General features: G+C 43.2%; 1 protein-coding gene across 1 annotated transcript in view; it reads right to left on the bottom strand.

The window, feature by feature from the left end:
* glb1l (galactosidase, beta 1-like) overlaps positions 1 to 13992 on the bottom strand; it is a 30657-nt gene extending 16665 nt beyond the window's left edge. The window contains exons 1-12 of the mRNA XM_047050237.1: positions 13762 to 13992; positions 13265 to 13434; positions 12897 to 13047; positions 12416 to 12476; positions 12228 to 12322; positions 11811 to 11991; positions 11602 to 11660; positions 5496 to 5617; positions 5299 to 5339; positions 3971 to 4089; positions 3550 to 3624; positions 3352 to 3441 (exon numbers count right to left, since the gene is read on the bottom strand). Coding sequence (XP_046906193.1) covers positions 3352 to 3441; positions 3550 to 3624; positions 3971 to 4089; positions 5299 to 5339; positions 5496 to 5617; positions 11602 to 11660; positions 11811 to 11991; positions 12228 to 12322; positions 12416 to 12476; positions 12897 to 13047; positions 13265 to 13434; positions 13762 to 13827 — 1230 coding nt within the window. The 5' untranslated portion in view covers positions 13828 to 13992. The remainder of the gene's footprint in view (positions 1 to 3351; positions 3442 to 3549; positions 3625 to 3970; positions 4090 to 5298; positions 5340 to 5495; positions 5618 to 11601; positions 11661 to 11810; positions 11992 to 12227; positions 12323 to 12415; positions 12477 to 12896; positions 13048 to 13264; positions 13435 to 13761) is intronic.
* Between the last annotated feature and the right edge of the window lie 7706 nt (positions 13993 to 21698).

Genomic DNA, 21698 nt, shown 5'->3' with positions numbered 1-21698 from the left:
TTATAGTCATACAAATATTATAAATGTCATCATTTTTCAAAATTGTATGGGTAATTTTCACCCGGTCCCTAACTCAGCGCTGCAAAGTAGCATCTTCCGAATGTGAGACGAATGTCGAATGTCGAATATGAAACTAACTTCACCTCGCTAGTCCAGAAATGATACTGTTACTCACTGTTTTTCATTGAACAGAACCCTGTTGTCTTACAAGAAATTTGTTTACATTCCTACTTTTTTTGTCTGTAATACAACTGACTTACTTTTGTTTATTTATCTTTTATATACTTTAGAGCAACATGATTGAAACAATGCTTAGAGAGCATTTTTGATTTAGGTTGGACACAATTGGACAAAAAGAGATTTAATGGCCTGTTCAGTTGGCTCAAAGTGCAATACACATTTATTTCAAAAGCTGAAGTGATTTCTTGGTTTTATTTATTATTTAGAATAACTATAACTGGTGGTTTAACAAATTGCAAAAGCTGAATAATCGTTCAAAGCTTTCTGATCAATCAATGAAAAAAAATATTGATTAGTCGACTAATCGATCTAATAAATGTTAGATTAATCGATTATCAAAATAATCGTTTGTTGCAGCCCTAGTGTACATTATAGCTATTTTATACTTTATATTTCGTTTATTTTACATACCTGTCACCTTAGTATTAGTTAATTAGACTCTGCACCTTGTATAGTATAGTTAGACTTGTTTATTTATATAAGATTTACTCCTATATGTTGAATGTATGCACCTTCCTGCCAAAGTAAATTCCTGTGCAAACTTTCATGGCGATTAAAAACCCTTTCTGATTCTGATTTAAGTGACTTTGAACGTGGCATGTTTGTTGGTGCCAGACGGGCTGGTCTGAGTATTTCAGAAACTGCTGATCTACTGGGATTTTCATGCACAACCATATATAGGGTTTACAGAGAATGGTCCGAAAAAGAGAAAATATCCAGTGAGCGGCAGTTGTGTGGACAAAAATGCCTTGTTGATGTCAGAGGACAATGGGCAGACTGGTTTGAGATGATAGACCAAGGGAGGGCTGCACGATTATGGCCAAAATGATCATCACGATTATTTTGATCAATAATGAGATCACGATTAATTATCACGATTATTTGTTGATTTTAACCTAATCAAATTTGATTGTCACAATGCATTGTACCTGCAGAATCGATGTGAATAAAAGTCAAAATATACAATCAATAAAAAACAAACGATCTCCGTCCACACTAGAGTTTTCATATCGTTTTCCAAATGTTTGCCGTCACTAATACGAGTACACGGCCGTCAGGTGGCTGAGCGGTTAGGGAATCGGGCTAGTAATCTGAAGGTCGCCAGTTCGATTCCCGGCCACACCAAATTACGTTGTGTCCTTGGGCAAGGCACTTCACCCTACGTGCCTCAGGGGAAAGTCCCTGTACTTACTGTAAGTCGCTCTGGATAAGAGCGTCTGCTAAATGACTAAATGTACATGACAATCGTTGTCATGGTTACGCCACTCCTGCCCCTCCCTCCCGCCAAGGTGCCCTGTTTACATACTCCTCTGGCAATACTATTTGGTGTTTTTAAATTGTCCCACCAGCTAGCTGTTCAGCCAGGTCTCACCCAGAATCGCCGCTCTATGTTTGGTTTAAACCGTCTTTTCTGCCTTGTCCCCCTATCGTTCAGGCACACCGAGTAGGCTACAACACTCGCCTTCGGCATAGGAGTAACGCTAAGTATCTATTAAGTGATAATACTTGTACCTGACTAACTAAACTGGTAAATAAATGATAGAGATGGAGCAGCATATTTCTTTCACCTTCCATGTTCATCTTGACATTATAGCTGTAGAGCGAAAGCTACTCCCAATGCCACAGCAACTGAACGTCATCGTATCTGAAAAGCTCTGTGGACCCCGTCCACACTACTATGCGAACCCGGCGTTTTCAAATGTCTCCGGCTAGGAGAGCGTATTCGAAAAGCTCAGTTTTCAGTGTCCGAATACGCCGTATTAGTGTGAACGGGAGGTGCAAACGCAGACATATGTATGCGTTTTTAAATTTACTCGGGCTAGTGTGGACGGGGCCTCTGTCCTCTGTAACCGTCTACATCTAGAAACTAAGCTGCGTGGTGCAGGGAACATCTCATGATCAGACATTAGGTGTATTCGACTCCATGCAGCGCCGCAGCCGGCTGCAGCCTACAGATTGGAGAAAGAGTTTTTCATAGCCCAATACATAAAATGACAAATTTTCCGACTTTACAGAGCCGTTTATAACTCCTTCCCGACTGCAAGCGGCAACTCTCGCTGGTCGTTTCATGCAGCCGCAGCCGTTGTCAAACGCACCTATTGGTTTACGGAGCGCTAGATTGCTTTGCAAAAAATAACTTTGATACGGAGCGTTCTATTAACGGAATGACGCATTTTAAATATCGCTCGATCACGTGAATTTGATCGTGGGAAGCCGAAATCGTGATAAAAATTCGATTAATCATGCAGCCCTAAACCAAGGTATCCAGAATACCATCTCCAAACGCACAACACGTCGAACCTTGAAGCAGATGGGCTACAGCAGCAGGAAACCACACCGGGTGCCACTCCTGTAAGCTAAGAACAGGAAACTGAGGCTACAATTCGCACAGGCTCACCAAAATTGTACAATAGAAGATTGGAAAAACGTTGCCTGGTCTGATGAATGTCGATTTCAGCTACGACATTCAGATGGTACGGTCAGAATTTGGCGTAAACAACATGAAAGCATGGATCCATCCTGCCTTGTTTTTAACAGTTCAGGCTGGTGGTATAATGGTGCGGGGGATATTTTCTTGGCACACTTTGGGCCCCTTAGTACCAATTGAGCATTGTTTAAACGCAACAGCCTACCTGAGTATTGTTGCTGACCATGTCCATCCCTTTTTGACCACAGTGTACCCATCTTCTGATGGGTACTTCCAGCAGGATAATGCACCATGTTACAAAGCTCAAATTATCTCAAACTGGTTTCTTGAACATGACAATAAGTTCACTGTACTCCAATGGCCTCCACAGTCACCAGATCTCAATCCAATAGAGCACCTTTGGGATGTGGTGGAATGGGAGATTGGCATCATGGATGTGCAGTCGACAAATCTTCAGCAACTGCATGATGCTATCATGTCAATATGGACCAACTTCTCTGAGGAATATTTCCAACACCTTGTTGAAAGTATGCCACGAAGAATTAAGGCAGTTCTGAAGGCAAAAGGGGGTCCAACCCCGTACTAGCGAAGTGTACCTAATAAAGTGGCCAGAGAGTGTATGTTGCCTTTCTGAGGATGTTAATTATCCTAAGGAGGAAGGTTATGGCAGAAGCCTCTCTTACCTGTTTTGTCTCTTCAAAGGTCAAAGGGTGCTGTGATTTGATTGGTCCCTGGGGTGACAGGATGCTAAGGAGACTGCTGATGTTGCCCACCTGTGACCACGGGTTGCCACATGAATCACATCACAGTGACATTTCTATGTTGAGTTGTCTGCATTCTGTACAGTACAGTATCTGTGGAAGTGTTTTTTTTTTACCTACCTTTGTCAGAGTCACAAAGCCATAGGCAAATTTAGGAGACGCTGGGGGCATGGGGCCGACCGGGATATCTTTAAACTGTACACAGCAAAGGAGATGCAAGAATCATCAATATAAAACCCAATCTAGGGTTCATACCCTGGACCCAGACCTGTGTGTGGTCTGACAGGGGAGCTACATTTAGTCATTTAGCAGACGCTCTTATCCAGAGCGACTTACAGTAAGTACAAGAACATTCCCCCGAGGCAAGTAGGGTGAAGTGCCTTGCCCAAGGATACAATCACCTTTTTCCCTGCCGGGAATCGAACCGGTAACCTTCTGATTAATAGCCCAACTCCCTAACCGCTCAGCCATCTGACCCCCGAGCTGGGTTAATCCCATGCTAGTTTGGGACCTGTCTTTACTCTGGGTAGAGCTGTGCTACCTTCCTGATGACGTCTCTGATGGCCAGTAGCTTCTCTGTGGGGTCCCCAGCTTCAGTCAGAGGGCCGTTGTAGTCATAACTGGTCACAACCGACCGGAATCGGTTATCATGGTCAGCTCCTGCAGGAAAGACAGGATTAACAACATGTTACACCAGGTCCAGCCAAGCCACAGGACAACAGACCTCCAGTGTCTCCCATTCATTGATTTATTTATGGCTGCCCGCCACAATTATTATTATAATAGTTTTTTACTGTTTAACATGGAAAAAAAAAATCATTGTAGTACTGCGCGCAGCGCATTGATTCGCTTAGCCCCTTTTTGCCCCGCTTGGATTCTCTCTCTATCCCCCTCTGCGCGCACGCTCTGAATCAATGCTTGGGAAGAACATATTTTTCCCCTCAGAGAAGACAGCAAGAGAATTAATACGGAGTTTATAAATGGTTAAGCCCGATCCCAATGTCCACCTTCACAGACTTTGATGCGCGTTCTCGCTAATCTCTGAGGGTTAGGGCTGTCAAATTGTCAAGTCCCGGCAACCCCTCCCCCCTTCATAAAAGGAAGAACAGTAAACAAACAAGTATGGAAGGACTAACCAATCCTGACGTAAACCTAGTTAGAAATAAGTTTGCCTGTAAGTCTAAACACAAAATTACATGGTTAATATAGCCAGAACTGTGAGTAGTTTGTCCTTTTATGATAAATTCCAAATATGCTTTCAACAGATTTGATCCAACAACATTACTATTTTGGCGATAATGCAGCAAAGTGCGGTCCCATTCCATTTCATAGCATTTTGAGCCCATGAAGCCTCTTGCACTCAATCACTTACAAGGCGACGTCAAGTAAGTCTGTGATGGTTCAGGGCTTAGGGTGTAGGGGGGGGGATTTGGCCATAGTATCATTGGCAACATCGACAAATGTGTCCAAAACTGATACATTTAAGTTCATATAATAATATTCACAGTTAAATACATTTGGCAAATGTAACAATACGAGTCCAATGTAATGCTTAGATTACATAAAGCTCAAAAAACCATTCTGCGCTCAAATTAATGCAAACGCTCACACACTCTGCATGCTTGCATTACTTGTTGAAGCCTCTATGTATACTTACATCCAACCGATTTTAGGACCTAGGTTTGGGCTTGGCCAATGTTTACAACGTCTGCCTCCGCCCCTGCCTACCACCACAAATTTGATCTAATTCTGTAGGAAACACTGCACCACGCAACTCAAGACAAAGCAAAACAACCCAACATTTTGTAATGAGGAGTTGAATCATTCTGTGCTAAATTACCCTTTGTGATGATACATATAGTTCCATACCATTCCAGTAGCCAAAGTTGGTTCCTCCTTCAAACATGTACCTGTGATATAAATTTATAGAAATGTAACTGCTCTCAATACTTCACACCTCCATCAATACACCTTTGGTGTGTGTGCAGAACCATGAACAGGGTTAAGGTTTGTTATGGATAATGCATGTAGGTGTAAGGGATCATACGGGGGTTAGGGGTACATACATGTTGACGCTGGCGCCCATAGACAGCATCTCCCCCAGCATTTTGCTGACCTTCTGGCTGTCAACTTCGGCGTGCTGATCGCCCCAGTGATCCAGCCAACCTGTGTAGAACTCAGAGTTCACCTGCAACGACAACCTCAGGTGATGTAACAATTGCTAACAACAAACTCCGGTGATATCACAATAGCTAACAACAACCTTGGGTGATGCAACAATAGCTAAAGACAACCTCAGTTGATGTAACAATAGCCTGATATGAAACCCACAACTAGAGAGATCCAGAAAAAAAACATTAAGTTAAATGTCGGTGTGTGTGTAATATTTAAAGTAGTGCTGTCAAACGATTAAAATATTTAACTCGCGATTAATCGCACATTTTTATCTATTCTAAATGTCCCTTGATTTCTTTTTGTCCCGTTATTTTTTCTAATTGTAATGCTCTTATACATGGAAAAGTGGATCGGATTGCTTAGTGCAAATGTTTTTTATTAAAAACATTGCAATCGCCTGGCTTTGACGAGGGGGTGGAGAATTTGCATCAGCTGTGTGCTTGGCCATCAAGTGGTATTTCAGACTGGACGTGCTGCGATGATAGCTCAGTTCACAACGACAAAACTCACAGATCACTTTGGTCTTGTCAATGGAACGATTTGGCAACTTTTTTAAAGTAAACTTTCCATTCAGAATCTTATTGGCATCCATTTTGGCGTCTCGCATTCGCCATCCACTCAAAACGTAAAGTTAACCTACTACTCTTTAGCCGGCTCGCAAGCCAAAACAAGTGTGTGCGGCGTGCCTGTTGTTTTTGTTCCGTTCTAGCTAGATCCAGTGTGGTGTTGTAGTTTTTCTAAAGTCAGTAGTTGTTGCAACAGCATGTGAAAAAAACTACAGTTTGCTAGGCCAAAAAGAACGTGAATCGTGCGATAAAAAATTGACGCCGTTAATTTGGGTTAGCATTAACGCCGTTTATAACGTGTTAAACTGACAGCACTAATTTAAAGTGCCCACGATGATGTCGGTGACACACAGATTTCCGGAATTATAGAGAGAAAGTGCAGTGCCATGATGCAGCTGGTGATGACATTTATTCTCAATGGTTTTTGTACCTATATTTCTCAGATCACAATTGAAATGCTCTGTCATCTCTGAAGTACTTGTTCAACCTCCACATCAATTCTAGTCAAATTGCCAATGCTGTGGTAGCCTACAATCATGCAAATGAATATGTAGCCTTCATTTGTCTGCTGTTTCCTACGTTATAAATTGCTTATGTTATGTTGATCAAAATGTATTATATTGGTTCTGTTAAATTGTCTTACCAGCACAAACATATAAACATTTACTTCATTACATGCTCAATGGTTGAGCAAGTTGCTGGGCTGCCAACTCTCCCGCATTTGATTGGTTTCACACGCTCACACACCATACCCCCGATTTCTCACAGTGAAGTGTCAACCCAGTCAGTCAAATGCCTGAAGATGAGTTTGTCTATAGACCAATTATTTGTTTGTAAACATTAGGGATGCGCGCGCAATGTGGTTGCAGAAAACCGGGAAAGGATAGCCTTTTAAATGGCAAAAGGACCACACGGATTATACAAATACTTAGATTTAAAAACACTAAAAAGGTCGAGGAGATCAGCCCTTTAGAGAGAAAGCGATTACCCATTGATTTGTCGCATCAGAATTTTTATTTGGGTCATGAAAGTCTTGAAATTTGAGTGAGAATGTCGCCCGGTACAGACCATATAGTCGAGCGGCAACCATGTCTTCAAGTCATGTCACAAAGTTCATAATTTTACAGTTTCACAGTCAATTCTACATCTAAAAAGTCAAGAGATACGGGAATTCAGCTTTTAGCCAGCTGGTCCGATTATTTTTCTGATTTGTTTAAACTGGCAATCTGAGTGAGACTGCGTCCCAGTTACACTGTTTTGACGTTAGTCTCCGTCAGACTCGCTCACTGGCAGTGTGCACAATGTTGTATTGCACTCCATTCTACACCAGAAACCTCAGGGAGGACTGCCCAATGTAGATACGAGCCTGATGAAGAAAGCCAGCATCTCGGATTTCTTTAACCGAGCCTGTTTCATTCGTCATTTGCCTGAGAAAGCGACCTCCGTTCGCCAGGCTAGTGTTGCCCGATTGGTCAGGCTTTTTAAGGGTATCGGCGTTTGACTTTTGTGCATAGACAAGTGAAACGTAAATGTATTTGTCCAAAGGCCAAGAGCCTCAAAAAGTTTATATCAACGCCCTGGAATCCAGTGGCCAGAGATATATGATGACTTGATCGCAGGGGCGTGTCCAGACATTTTTGATAGGGGTGGCACCAGGGGTGGCCCGCCTCTAACTGGGCATATAGCCAATCATATATTGGGGTGGCCAATCAGATTTCAGGGGAAGCCCATGCCACCCTAGGCCACTCCCTGAACACGCCACTGCTTGAACGACACTCCAAGTGTAATAGACCGGGGAGAAGTTCGTCTTTTGCAACCGACATGCGCAGTTGAGCCTGCTTGACAGTTGTGACATAGGGTGATAATTGGTCTATAGATGTACCTGTTGAGCCACTCGTGATCGACTAGTTATGCTTTCAGTGATGGGGAGGGGTTCAAGAGGGGGATTCTGTCTGTGGAATTTTCTAAATGGTCTCACATTTGCGATGCTACTTCACAAGCCATCCCAGGCGCATTTCCCCCCGCATTTCCCTGGTGGTTGTCATTCTTTAGAATTTCAGTGGTCCTAGTAGATCCCTTTGGTAGACCAATGTTAATTGGGTGTGCTCACCCCTTTGGCTTGAATTAGGTTTTTGTGGCAAAAAGTGCCTTGTGTGGCACAAGGGAACTCAGTGCTAGCCTAATGTCACAACGTCATCACACGTTAGCAACAACGCATAGATACGACGTTCTAGTAAGACAGACAGTGATGTCAGCGAGCCCTCAGCATAAGTACTGTAGCTAAAAGTCTAGGAAAGTTGAGGCTACTAGGTTCCCCTTCGTTCTTTTGGTGAGCAGTCTCACAAGCTATACATACCCGGCGTCATGGAGCCGACAGCTAAATACTTATTTAGCACTAGCAGTGCTACCAGCATACCTACAGCTGGCAGTTGGGCTGTTTTGCTCCTCGATTCAGTCCTAGCCCCGTTAAATTGTACAGCTAGCTAACTACTACTGTGTGGGAATCGCAGGAGCTAACCAGTCAAGGGGCGTACAAAAATACAGGAGCACACCCGACAACTTTTTGCTGTATGGTAATGATGCTGAATGAGTCAAAACAAATTGCTTTGTATGTGGCAACATTTTGGAGTGAGATTTAATGCATGGGCGGAAATCCCGGGGGGGACAGGGGGGACAGGAGCCCACCCATCCTGGGAAAAATATGATTTGTCCCCCCCAATAAATCACTGTAAACATAACTATCTAATTTTAATAATATGCAATGAAAGCGCTCTGCTGATTATGGACACAATGGCGCTTTTTAAAGTTTTAAATGATTGCAAACCCCGCCCTTGATCCCACAATGGTTTGATCCACAGCCCCAGCCCTCAGCAGTGATGCAGGTGCATGTGTGAAAATCGGACAGAATCTGTTTGTGTCGTTGGTGGCTGATGTCCAGTAAGTAGTTGTAAGAAAGGATTGGTTTGACAATTTATTTTTACCACCCAATACAAGAAAACATTCATAACATTCACCATTTTCCCTGCATTGGTCACTATGTTAGCTAGCTAGCTAAGTAACATCACCAGCTGTTTGAATTTGTCAGAGAGAAGCTAGCAATGCAGTAGTTGTGTTCCTTATCTGACAAGGAAGACTTGAGTGTCTCCTATCTGAAATGCAGGTAGGCCTAGCTAACGTGAAATTAATCCAGTTAATCGCACCACAGCGATTTCACTATGTTGGCAGGGTTCACACACACTAAGCTAGCTGCATTTGCATAGCTAGCAAACAAACTAATGGAGCAAACATTTGCTAGCACCTATTCCATTTGGCGTCGTCAAAAGATGGAAACTTTGCTATCGTCAATTCAATCCAAGATCAGCACGGATATTGTAGTTCTTCGAAATCCATTTGCCATGGTTAGCGATACTAAACAGAAATATACTATATTCTACCACTGTCATAATTATCTTAAATGGTCATGTTGCAAAAGCTAAATCGTCTCTAGGGACTTTGAATCTGATCTGGAGTAAACTGGCGATAGCAAAGATGATGGCAAATACCACACAAACGGAATTGGGGCTCGCTAGCTCTGCAAATTCAGCTATTTGGGAAGCCAGCCAATATAAAACCAAAACATTAATTATATTAATATGACAAAAGGTTGCAGTTTGCGTTGGGTAAAGGGTGAAGTCATACATCTGTCAATCCATGTCAATGCAATCCGTTTCACCTTTCCTAACTGTCTAGCTACCTGGTAGATCGAAGCCTATTCTAGAAGAATGGTAATAAATGATAGAAGCACATCTACTGTAAATAATGCACATTGTGCGTGCGGCCAGCACGGTAGAAAAATTGCAGAAAAAAGAAAGATGGACATCAGAGCTTTTCAGGACACCAAAACGCAAAGAAAGAACCCTAGTGGCCTAATCTCAAAGACTTGTTGATAAAATGTTCATAAAAATGAGGAGAAATGTGCTAATTGAATGTTTCATAATAATGCCATTAGGCAGAGGAGGCACCAGATGACAAACAGACAATAGAGCTGCAGGTAGGCAGGAACAGACTGGCAGAGACGGGGTCTCAGGTAAGTTTGTTGAGTCTCTTGTTTGGCAACATGACGGCTTCTCTTCTTTAGACTTGTAAAATAGGCACATAATTGGACAATGCCATGGATACCCCCACTCTCTACTTAAACTGGTGACTGAACCAAGATTAGTTTGAGGCAAAGGTATTGTTGTTGTGATTAATTGTGTAGTATTGGGTACTGGTAGTTAGGAAGATGGCAAACACCTTATGTCTTTTCTAGGAGACTGTGAGTCAGTGAGGGTGGTGAAAGGGAAAGAGCCAGGGAGAGACTTCAGATGACAGTGTGACAGCCATGGCAGGACCGGGGGTCAACCTTTTTGCCAGCAGGAAACAGTGGCACAGTACTGTCTAGTCACCTCAGTGGTGGCACAGAACCATACCAGCCACACCCACAATTTATAGAAACGCAGACTCCTGCCAAAAAAGTGTTGACACTTCAAGAGAAATGGTTTCGCGATTTTCCCCGACTTTATGATGGTTCAATTGAGATTATTTTAGATGAGACTGCACCATGCCCATTGTAATTACATAAACTGCACTCATACAGTGTACAGTACATACTGGCCTTTCTTGGTATTGCTGGTTGTAAATACTGTACACCTGCATTCATACCTGACTGATAAGAAACACTACTATAACTACATTTGAACAAGTTGAGATAACCCTTCAGTTACTAACTATAAATTATCCAGGAGTATTCATTATGGTTCCTTAATATACATTTAACATATCACAATGTAGGCTGTATTACAGCATTCATTTTGGTGTCCCCCTTAGAAATTGCTCTTGAGAAAATGTCATATAATTGTCCCCCCCAAAGTTGATAGCAGATTTTCACCACTGATTTGGTGGGCACCAAATCTCACTCCAAGGTTTTTGAAAAGTTGGCAACCCTGCAGTTGTCATTATTGTAGGCCTAATTCACCATACAGTGCTTGTACATTTGCAATGTGCTGGCAGTTTGGGGCATCCGTAAACACATTAGGTTAATTTATGTAACAATTCACTGATCTATATATCTGAAAGTATATCCAATTGATATTGTCATTCTGTTCGCTAGCCAGCCCTTTTGAAAGCAGCAGAATATCGGTTGTAAAGGCAAATTCGCTCCTAAATAACTAAACAGAATTGCCTTTTTTTTCCTTACTACGCTTAGTTTAATTTCATTTCGAGTGCCTTTGTTAATCGCATTAGTTCAATTGCGGTAACCTACTGCACTCCGTTGGATGATAAAAAGGACACCAGTTTTCTAGTTGAGCGTGGGAAACTAAACCCATTCTAATTTGTAGGCTACACACTCACACAGCTTTCTGTCATTATTGAGAGACAACACATAAATAACTAGTTAATAGCTAAGACTCACCAGAGGGCCCCTGGGCTCGAATCTCCTTTGTCGTTTGAAGGCAGTGAGTATGTTAGTGTCTGAGTGGAGTGGGAAAGGTAGATTTAGTTTCATACAGCACATAAACACATAAATCACCAGACATGATCAGAGGTTCCTAGCATTTACATTCATATGAATATTTGTATCACATTCATAATGGTTCCAACAGGGTTGGTTTGATATCCCACCCGTGCCGAAGTCTATGGTGGCATACAGTCCCTCCAGTGTCCCACACGTCATCTCTCGGTCAGTGTTCCCGTCGGTCGTGAAGAAAACCGTGTTTTCTCCCAGGAAGAGCCGGAACAATGTTAGCAGGTGGCGCATGTAGTTGTAGTCACATGCATAGTAGCTACCGTACTCATTCTCTACCTGGGTCACCGTCAAGATCCAAATGAATGTTTGTTTAAAAAAAAAATTGTTTTATTTTTTATTACATATTTGATAACATAAATGATCAATAAAAACCTAAATGAAAAAGTTCCTGTATGTCTGAGAGTGTGTTGTGAATGGCTGACAAAGGATTAAGAAGCCATGTCTTCACATTCTTATTATTATATCACTGTCTTCGCAAACCAGCGTGGCCTCCTCTGTGACCCATACAGTACCTGCACACTGATGACATTCCCTCCGTTGCTGTAGAGCCACGGCTTCATCTTGGGAAGCAACACGGACAGCCACATGGTCACAGCCTGCAGGTAGTCTGCAACAATAAGAGGGCAGCAGGATCAGACGGTGATCTGGAACGTACAGCAGCTGGTGGCCAGGTTGTCTTGTCCATAAACGGGAGTGGAACCTTTATCTGCTGAGCGAAGGATGATATTGGGCTTTCGGAGCAGCCACGCAGGTAGTCCACCCTTGAAGGTGAGGAGAACACAATTAACAGGTGCTGCTTGATGTGTTCATCGGTGGACACTTTTACTTCCTATCGAGCAGTGTTCAAACTGTGTCAAAAGGTCCCTTTTGTGTGTGTGTGTGTGTGGGGGGGGGGGGGTCCCTGAACTCTTATGGGAGGTCTGGACCCCACCCTCCACTTAACCACATCAATAGCAAAGTTTCCCATTGCCTGCCAGTGTAATTCAGGTAACACCATGTGAACTGACACCTCTCTGACAGTTAGATGTAGAGATATCGCAGAGATCTTGTCTCTCAGCCTTTCTCTCCACTGCTGTGAGAAAACAGACCTTCCAGCATTTAGGCTACCATGTGACTGTTCATCATGTTACTGGCTTCTGCCAGGCTGCTGACTGTAGAGAGGTCAGTGGAGATGTGCTCACCATCTCCCACTCTGCACAGATGTATGGCCCGGGGCGCAGAATCACCAGGAGGCCCGTCTGATTGGCTACATCCAGGAAATATTCCAGATCTCTATCTCCTGCAAAGTTGTACACCCCCTCCACGGACTCGTGGAAATTCCACGGAACGTATCTGTAAACAAAAACAGAATGTATTCATTATTTATTTCCAGATAACTCAGTTGGGTCACTGCATATGCCACTGACTTTGGGGCTGTGGGGAGGGATTGGCAAATTGCCAGTGTGCCCTGTACTTCGTGCTAGACTATATAACATATAACACGAGATTGCAACCTTACAACACAATACAGTGTTTCTATTTGTAAAATACTTTTCTGCTGTGTACACACATCTGTACTGCATTGAGTCCAGCCATGTACATCTTGAGGAGCCTGTCCTTCCAGTAGTAGCGAGGGATTCTGGAGTAGTGAATACTTCCTGAAACATACTGGAACGGCCTTCCGTCTTTCAGGAAGCAGTTCCTGTTGTAGTCTATGGAGAAGCTCGGTGCTCCGGTAGCCTGTAACAAAGTTGTCTTCGTGACTCTTTATGAACGGCTCGTGGGTGAAAATACTCCGAAAAAGAGCCAAATGATAGCGTACATTTTAATGTATGAATACCAGATCTTAACTTTGCATTTATATACCAGACAGTGATCTCTACATTTCAAACTTTTATTAAGTTTTGAACGATAAAAAAGTATAGTAAATTCAATCACGAAACGTATTTTACGCATGAATAAGATACACGTCAATTGAAATACATACTATACATCCAATCAAAATATAATGTGTTGTAGAGGACATAGTCATTAATTCACGCAACTGGTTACAGTTTAAGCTCTTACCAAGTTTCGATTTGCTGCTAAAAAAGTAAACCCCAATATAACGGTGAGAACAATATACGCCGTCATGACTGCTCGCTACGTGTGTTGTTTCCCAAGTGATTCAACTTGCTATTACTCTGATTTAGTTAAGTTAACGTTTCTATTTTTGTTTTTATGCCTTCACGTCGATGTCTATTGCCCATTGATTTTGTATGTGTGTATGGAAACGGTGTGTCGAGGACCGTCCCCACTCAAAAAATAAGTCATGTGACAGGACTATTCCCATTAGTCTTCTTCGGGGTCCTAAACATCAGCCTGCTGTGTGAGTGGGTTCTCAGGAAATACCCAGAGAATCCTAGAACAAACCAACAAAACAAATACATATCACATTACTAATGTATTATTATATAATCCTTAATTACGTTGTAATTAGTTACATTACAATTATTAGGCTAAAGTACAAATTACAACTGTATTTTCAAACAGATTACAAATTCCCTGCTCATATGACGATCCTCACTGGTCTCATTGCCAACAGACGTTTGTCACTGACAATGCGTTGCAAATGAACAATCCCTAATTGGGGTTGACGTGGTCCGTTAACAAAGCAGCCATTCGGGAATAGTTTGCTTTATCGCTGGATGGGCCTGTGCACCGTGACGGTATGTAACGCACCAGTGTTCTATGTATACAAATAAGAATGATGGAGGGCTTTGGAAGCTAACGAGGAGGCCCTCTGATAACCAGACAGTCAATGATCTAGTGTCGTTCATGAACGATTCTTTCATTTGTAACGATATTTTTGTATGACTGGAATAACTAGTAGCCTAGTCTCAGACAGTGGTCTGTTCATTTTCTCGTGGCCTATGGGGTTCCATTTATGGGGTTCTATTTGTGCCAAAAAAGTTGATGCTTTTGTACAATATGTAGAATTAGCAAATGTGAATAATCAGCTGGAGTTATTTCTAAAGACTCGTTTATTCAAGTAACTCATCAATACACACGAGAGCATCAACCGGCTGCTTGTTCATAACTCGACAACTCGTCAACTGACAGAGGTCACAAAAATACACACTATCAAGGGAGTAGATTTGATTTGGACATTGGTGGGGTCCGTGGGATATGAACGTGCTTCCTAAAGTTGTATTCGCAATGATAATTGAAAAGAAATCAATAAATCGGCTTAATTAACATGTTTATAATGCATATCTGAATATCAAAAGAGAATATGCATTCTGTAATGTTATAGGTTAAAGCAACTAATGAAAGAAAATTAGTCAACTTAGAAGAGTTTTTAACTTTACTTTGGTGCAACTGTAAACAACATCAACAACATTGTAAATAAATATTTTTGAAATAATACAACAACAGGTGTATCACAAAACGTACAGGTCAGTATAATTTCCTGCTGGGCATTTCTTCCTCCAGTGCCCATGAGCCAGCTGCAGGGTCATCAGCCAGGAATCACTAATACTAACATATACACAGATTAGTGTCCATTGTGCTCTTCCTATTTGAAAGAACCAAACACATGCCTACGTCTTTCTGTAACAGAAATGAACTGCTGATAGATTTCTTTAAGGTCAATGTTGTCCAGTGTCTCCTGATGGACATGGCACACTGCAAGATTGTTCAATCTGACTTGAGTCATGGTGGTTCTCAGCCATGTTTTAAGCCTCCTGAGAGCACTGAAACTTCTTTCAGACTCAGCTGATGCAACTGGTATGACTAAAAGCAGCCTGATAAGGGACTCAACCTGATCAAACAGACCTCTCACTTCAACTGTCAATCCTCTCATTATTTCTGCCACTTCAACACTAGATTTGACAGTGTATTTGGACCTAAACATGGCTAGTTGGACCTTTAGTATGTCCCTGTTCAGCTCTGGGTACTGATCTACAATGTCATTCACTTCTCCAGTCAGGAGAGTTTCCTTCAGGTTTTGCAAGACATTTAGATCTGGTTGGTTGAACCTCTCCTCAAACTGAATGTGCACACTATCAAGCATTTTAGAGAACTCTGTTCTATAATGCTCCTCTGCTGACTTGGGGATGTGCTGGCTTGCTTCACTCGTGAATCGTTTTGGTGGCTTTCTTTGGTGAGGAATCTGAATGGGCTCAATCCCAAGGGAGTCAACCATAGCCACTGCTTTCTCAAAAACCTCATGAAAGTTCTCCTCATTTCTTTTGGCATGTACAGTAGATTTCACACACTGTATGGCACTTCTCATACCTGCAACAGTTTCAGTCCTTTTTTGAAGGGATGTGTTCAGACACTCCAGCTCCTCTATCACTTCTAATGCCAGACAAAGACCAAGTACCGTTTTCCCTTTCTCAAACCTCTCACGCAGACCATTTGCTCTCATGCCTGTGTTTGACCCACTTGATGCCATCTCCTCCAAGCTAGACAAAACACGTTCATACTGAGACAGCACCGCTTTGATAGCTTTGCCCCGCACTGTCCACCTGGTTGGACAAAGTGGTCTGAGTGATTTTAATGGTACCTCTGAACTTGTGGCTTTGGAAAATATGTTCTTGAATTTTCCTGATTGCTTGTTTAATGTGCCAAGCTCATGCACCCACTGTAAGGAATCATTGATCAAGGGACTGGCTCTGCATGCAGACTGCGTAATCAGGTTAAGACAGTGTGCCCCACAATGCACATACAACGCTAACGGTTGCTGTCTCTTCAGTTCTGCTTGTGCTCCAGAATATTTGCCTGACATATTAGCAGCACCATCATATGTCTGGCCTCTTAACCCAGAAATGGGAATATTGAGCCTCAAGAGGACATCCTCAGCCATTCTTGCAATCTCCACTCCAGTAGTACCAGGGACCTCATACAAGCCAATGAAAACCTCCCGTGGTACCAGGTCATGGTCCACATATCTAAAACAAATAGCCTCTTGTTCTGTTCCTGTGACATCTTGTGTGCCATCAATGATAAGTGAATACTGCAAAACTGGTAGCATCTGGATGGATTGTGCAATACTCCTGACAATACAGTTTCCTAGCATCTGCAAAACCTCATTTTGCACTTGAGGAGAGGTATAGTCATGACAGAGAGCAAACCAAGTACTGAGACGTACATCATCCCTGGCTTTAAATTTCAGAAGTTGAAATAGATTGCCATCTTTTGTCTCATGGCCTCGCAGTGCTATGCCCTGCCTGGCAAGGTACTGTATTGATCCTACAATATTTTGTAGACAGTATAGCATCCTCTTGTTGCTGTGCCCATGCACTTGAGAGCTGCGAATCTATTGGGCTTCCCTCTTGAGCACTAACTGTCATGGCATGATGGTGGGATTTGGTATTTTGATGCCGGTGAAAACTGGCAAGTGCATTCTTCATGCTGAATCTCATGACTAACATATTAATCATTATTGAACCTCACCTGTGAATTTCCAGCCTCTCTTCCATCTCCTCCAGCCTCTCCTTTTCTAGCCTCTCCTTCATCTTCTACAGCATCTCCTCCTCTGTCTCCTTCTCTATCCTCTCCTCCGGTCTCTCCTTCTCTATCCTCTCCTCCTCTATCCTCTCCTCCAGTCTCTCCTTCTCTATCCTCTCCTCCAGTCTCTCCTTCTCTATCTCCTCCAGTCTCTCCACTGTCTGTCACCTGACAGAAGTATGTTGATGCATGACATATGAACAGATATATTAGGGTACATACATGGGTAGACAAAATGTTCACACAATTATTCTGTTTTATTCCCCCAAAATATATATGTAGGCCTATAAAATCACATGAGCATCTGCAATGTGCTTGTTGTTACTGTAAATGAGAGGGAAACCTTGAAGGAAAATAAAGGTTAATAAATTCAATTAATGTTTATTTATCCCAAAACATTTTTTTAAACCATTGCTCCCTTTCCACACAAATAAAACATGAAAATAATGGTAGGCCTATACCTTAAAATGCGGATCTCTTTGGCATTATAGCCTATGCTGACTAATAATCAATATCAGTATTGTTATGGCTCTAAAATATATAACCTTTTAATTAACTTACACGTTGACTTCTAAAGAAGTCTCTTATGTCCAGTTTTCGTTTCTTCGACATCCTACACACACACACACACACACGTACGCACAGCGCGCGCGCACGCAAGAGCATAAAACACACAAATATAAGCGTTACTGCAAATTACATCACTGTTATTAAAATCCGTCTCCCTGACGTGACCGAAGGCAGAACTTACACTCGCAGATGCAGATATTAGCTATGCACTGAGGCGTCCTGTTGCTCCTCCAATTTGGGACTAGCAAATTGCCGGTAGCTTTTTTTTTTTTTTTTTTTTTTACAAGCAGATGGAGTGACAGCGGGGACGGCCAATCAGGTTGAATATAGGTTTGCGGGAAACCGCTACAGCCAATCAAAGCGCGATAGTTGTTTAGAGGCGGGACTTCTAGCAGAGACTGATTTTTAACCCTTTGTGTACTATAATTATTGCCTAAACAATACGGACAGCGGGTGTATTATTGGTAGGGACTACACAGTAGAGGCTGGATTTTGGTAGGGTCGGGACCCTACCGTCCCTATATAATCCTACGCCCTTGCACACTATCATTATCAATGTGTATCAATGCCTTTCTTTGAGTCTGTTGAGACATGCAGAACATCAATGATTCTAAGAACAGTTTAAATTCAACCTGGTCAGTATTCTTACTCTTCTGTAACATATTGCTGTAAACATGTAAGTCATAACACATTTCTATTCCAGGATCACATACTGCATATTGAATGGCACATATGGCATTTTACTCCATAAAACATTTTTTTTTCCCATACCACTTGCAACTAAACACTTCTAATACTGGCGGTTTCACCGCTCTGCCACTGCTTCTCTGTGTCTGTGGAAACAAGGGTGCAATGAGACTGTGAGTGACTGGACCTTGATCTCTGTGGGTAGGTGTGTCAGTCTGTGTGTCATTCTCCTTGTTTGGGTGTGTGTTGTAGCCTGACGTTGTCATACTCATAATTCTAGTCAGAATATGAGTCTGATAACTCTCCGTTGGGCTGTGACTATATAGGGCGTGTTTCAACCGAACTCGAAAAATGAATGCCTCTTCGCTCAATTGGATAGACCTACAACCAATCAGAGCAACGTAATATGTTATTTGTTGAAAACGAATTCAACCCAAGCGCTCTTTGGTGACGTTGTTGATTACGTTACTGTTGATCATCTGTCCATCATCGTATAAAGCCCGCCCTGACAATTTGATTGGTCCGAACAGCTCCTGTTCAGATATAGTTTTTCCGCAAACGAGCTACTCCAGACCCAACTTCCCGACCAAATTTTTTAGTTGGCGGGGATAAGTTGGGCTGGCAGCCAGGCTATGTGTGTTGTTCTTGTTGAGGAGTCTGTGGAGCTCCCAGGATGGGTCTGAGGTGGTGCCTGTTTCTCCGTAACTGTCCATGCTCGGTCTGTATGATGTATGACCGTGGAGTGTGGCACTTCTGCAGCAGATTTTGTCCATCCCCTCTCGTTGTCCAGCTTTACTGAAACAAGGGTTCCAGGCTGAAGTTCCGGTAACGGTCTGGCCTTGTACCTGGAGTTGTACGTGGACTGTAGCGCAGCTTAGCGCGACCGTCGGTCTGCTGCACTTTCTGAAGATCTGGCCATGCAGGCTGCAAGTTTGCCTCCAAGGTGGGGAGTGTGCTGCGAATCTGTCTTCCCAGCATCAGCTGTGCGGGGCTTGCTCCTGTTACCTGCAGTGGCATGGCTCTGTAGGATAACAAAGCTAAGGCCGGGTCAGCTTGTCCAAGGATCTGCTTGGCTGTCTGCACAGCCTTTTCTGCTTCCCCATTGGCCTGTGCATAGTGAGGGCTTGAGGTTGTGTGCCTGAAATCAAACATTTTGGCAAACTCTGCTAAAACAGTCCCTGTGAATTGGGGCCCATTGTCAGTAATCAGTTCATTTGGGCAGCCCCACCTGGCAAACATGTTCTTAAGACTGGCAATGGTTGTAACGGCAGACATGTTAGTAAGGTGAGCAATTTCAATGTACCTTGAAAAGTAATCCACCACTACAAGAAAGTTCTCCTTTTTCCACTGGCAAATGTCTGCTGCCACCTTCTCCCATGGGCGGCTCGGGAGTGGCGTGCAGATGAGAGGCTCTCTCCACTGAGTAAGTTTGATCTTCTGACATACACGGCAAGTGCTAACTGCCTCTTGGATGTGGTTGCTTATGCCAGGCCACCACACACTACATTTAGCTCGCTCACAGCACTTCACAATGCCTTGGTGGCCATCGTGTATGCGTTGCAGTATCTCGGTTCTCATGTCCTGGGGTATCACTATTCTGTTGTTGTACAACACTAGCCCTTGTGTGAGAGTCAGATGGTCACGGTTGGCATTGAAGGATTTTACCTTTAGCGGCACGTCTGCTGAATACTGCGGCCACCCACCAAGCACGTAACGTTTCACTAGCTGGAGCTCTTCATCCTGGAGGGTGTGCTGTTCGACCATGTCAAGCTTGCTGGGAGAGAAAGGCCATGACTCTCGAACAGCCTCTTCATACATCTCCAGCTCACTGGTCAGCTCAGCGATGTCCTGCGTCATCTCAGGTTGAGGATGTCTGGAAAGGGTGTTTGCTACAAGCAACTGCTTCCCTGGAACATACTCAGCTGTTAGGTTGTATCGCATCATGCGCATCAACAGTCTCTGACATCTCATAGGCACTGTGTCTAGGTCTTTACAATTAATGAGCGGAACTAGTGGTTTGTGGTCACTCTGCAAAGTGAATGTGTTCAGGCCGTACAAGTACCTTGTAAATTTCTCACATGCCCAAACTGCAGCAAGACTTTCTTTTCAATTTGCGCGTAACGCTTTTCGGCATCAGTCATTGTCCTTGAGCAGTAAGCTACTGGCTTTAATTGTCCATCATGTGACTGCAATAGGACCCCACCCAGCCCATAACTGCTTGCATCTGCACTGACTACAGTGTCTTTTCTAACATTAAAGAATGCTATAACAGGGGCCTCTGTAACTAGCTGTTTTACTCTGTTAAAAGCCTCCTCGTGTGCAGCACCCAACCCCCATATTACTTCAGTCTTGAGCAGGTCTGTTAGTGGCTTGGTGACTTCTGACAGGTGTGGGAGATACCTGCCAAGATAATGAACCATGCCCAGGATTCTCCTGAGCTCGTGGACGTTGTTGGGAGGTTGCAGTTGAAGCACCTGTGTGCCGATCTGGAGTAAACTGGCGATAGCAAAGATGATGGCAAATACCACACAAACGAAATTGGGGCTCGCTAGCTCTGCAAATTCAGCTATTCTGGGAAGCCAGCCAATATACGTAAAACCAAAACATTAATTATATTAATTAGGGATGGGCATTCGACTAAATTGTCTTAATCGATCGTCGGGAGAATTAACGATCGATTTTCGATTAATCATTAACATTTTTATATTAAAATTCACAATTTATAGGCTATATTAAAATGCAGTGAAAATAGAGAAAACAGCGTGTTTCCGCATTGAGATCTGTAGTGTAAACCCAGCTAACACATGACGTTGCGGCAACGTTGCCAGTAAGTGCTCAGTTGGTAACCCGCGACGTTACCTTCTGGCAACGTCGTGGCAACGTCGTAGCAACGTTATAAAGGGAATGTTGCCAGTTGGTCCCATGGGCAACGTTGCCATGACGTCGTTCCTTGGTCGGCTGGTTACGTTATTTTTAGACCAGTGGGCAACGTTGCCGCGACGTCGTACCTTGGTCCGCTGGTTACGTTATTTTTAGACCAGTGGGCGACGTTGCCGCGACGTCATACCTTGGTCCGCTGGTAACGTCATTTCTAGGTCCGTGGGCAACATTGCCGCGACGTTGTACCTTGGTCGGCTGGTTACGTTATTTTTTGGTCCCATGGACAACGTTGCCGCGACGTCGTACCTTGGTCGGCTGGTAACGTCATTTTTAGGTCCGTGGGCAATGTTGCTGCGACGTTGTACCTTGGTCAG

Source organism: Hypomesus transpacificus, unplaced genomic scaffold (genome assembly GCF_021917145.1).
Source record: "Hypomesus transpacificus isolate Combined female unplaced genomic scaffold, fHypTra1 scaffold_105, whole genome shotgun sequence".
Lineage (NCBI taxonomy): Eukaryota > Metazoa > Chordata > Actinopteri > Osmeriformes > Osmeridae > Hypomesus > Hypomesus transpacificus.
The sequence above is the reverse complement of the archived record's forward strand: the minus strand, read 5'-3'. Positions and strand labels throughout refer to the sequence as shown.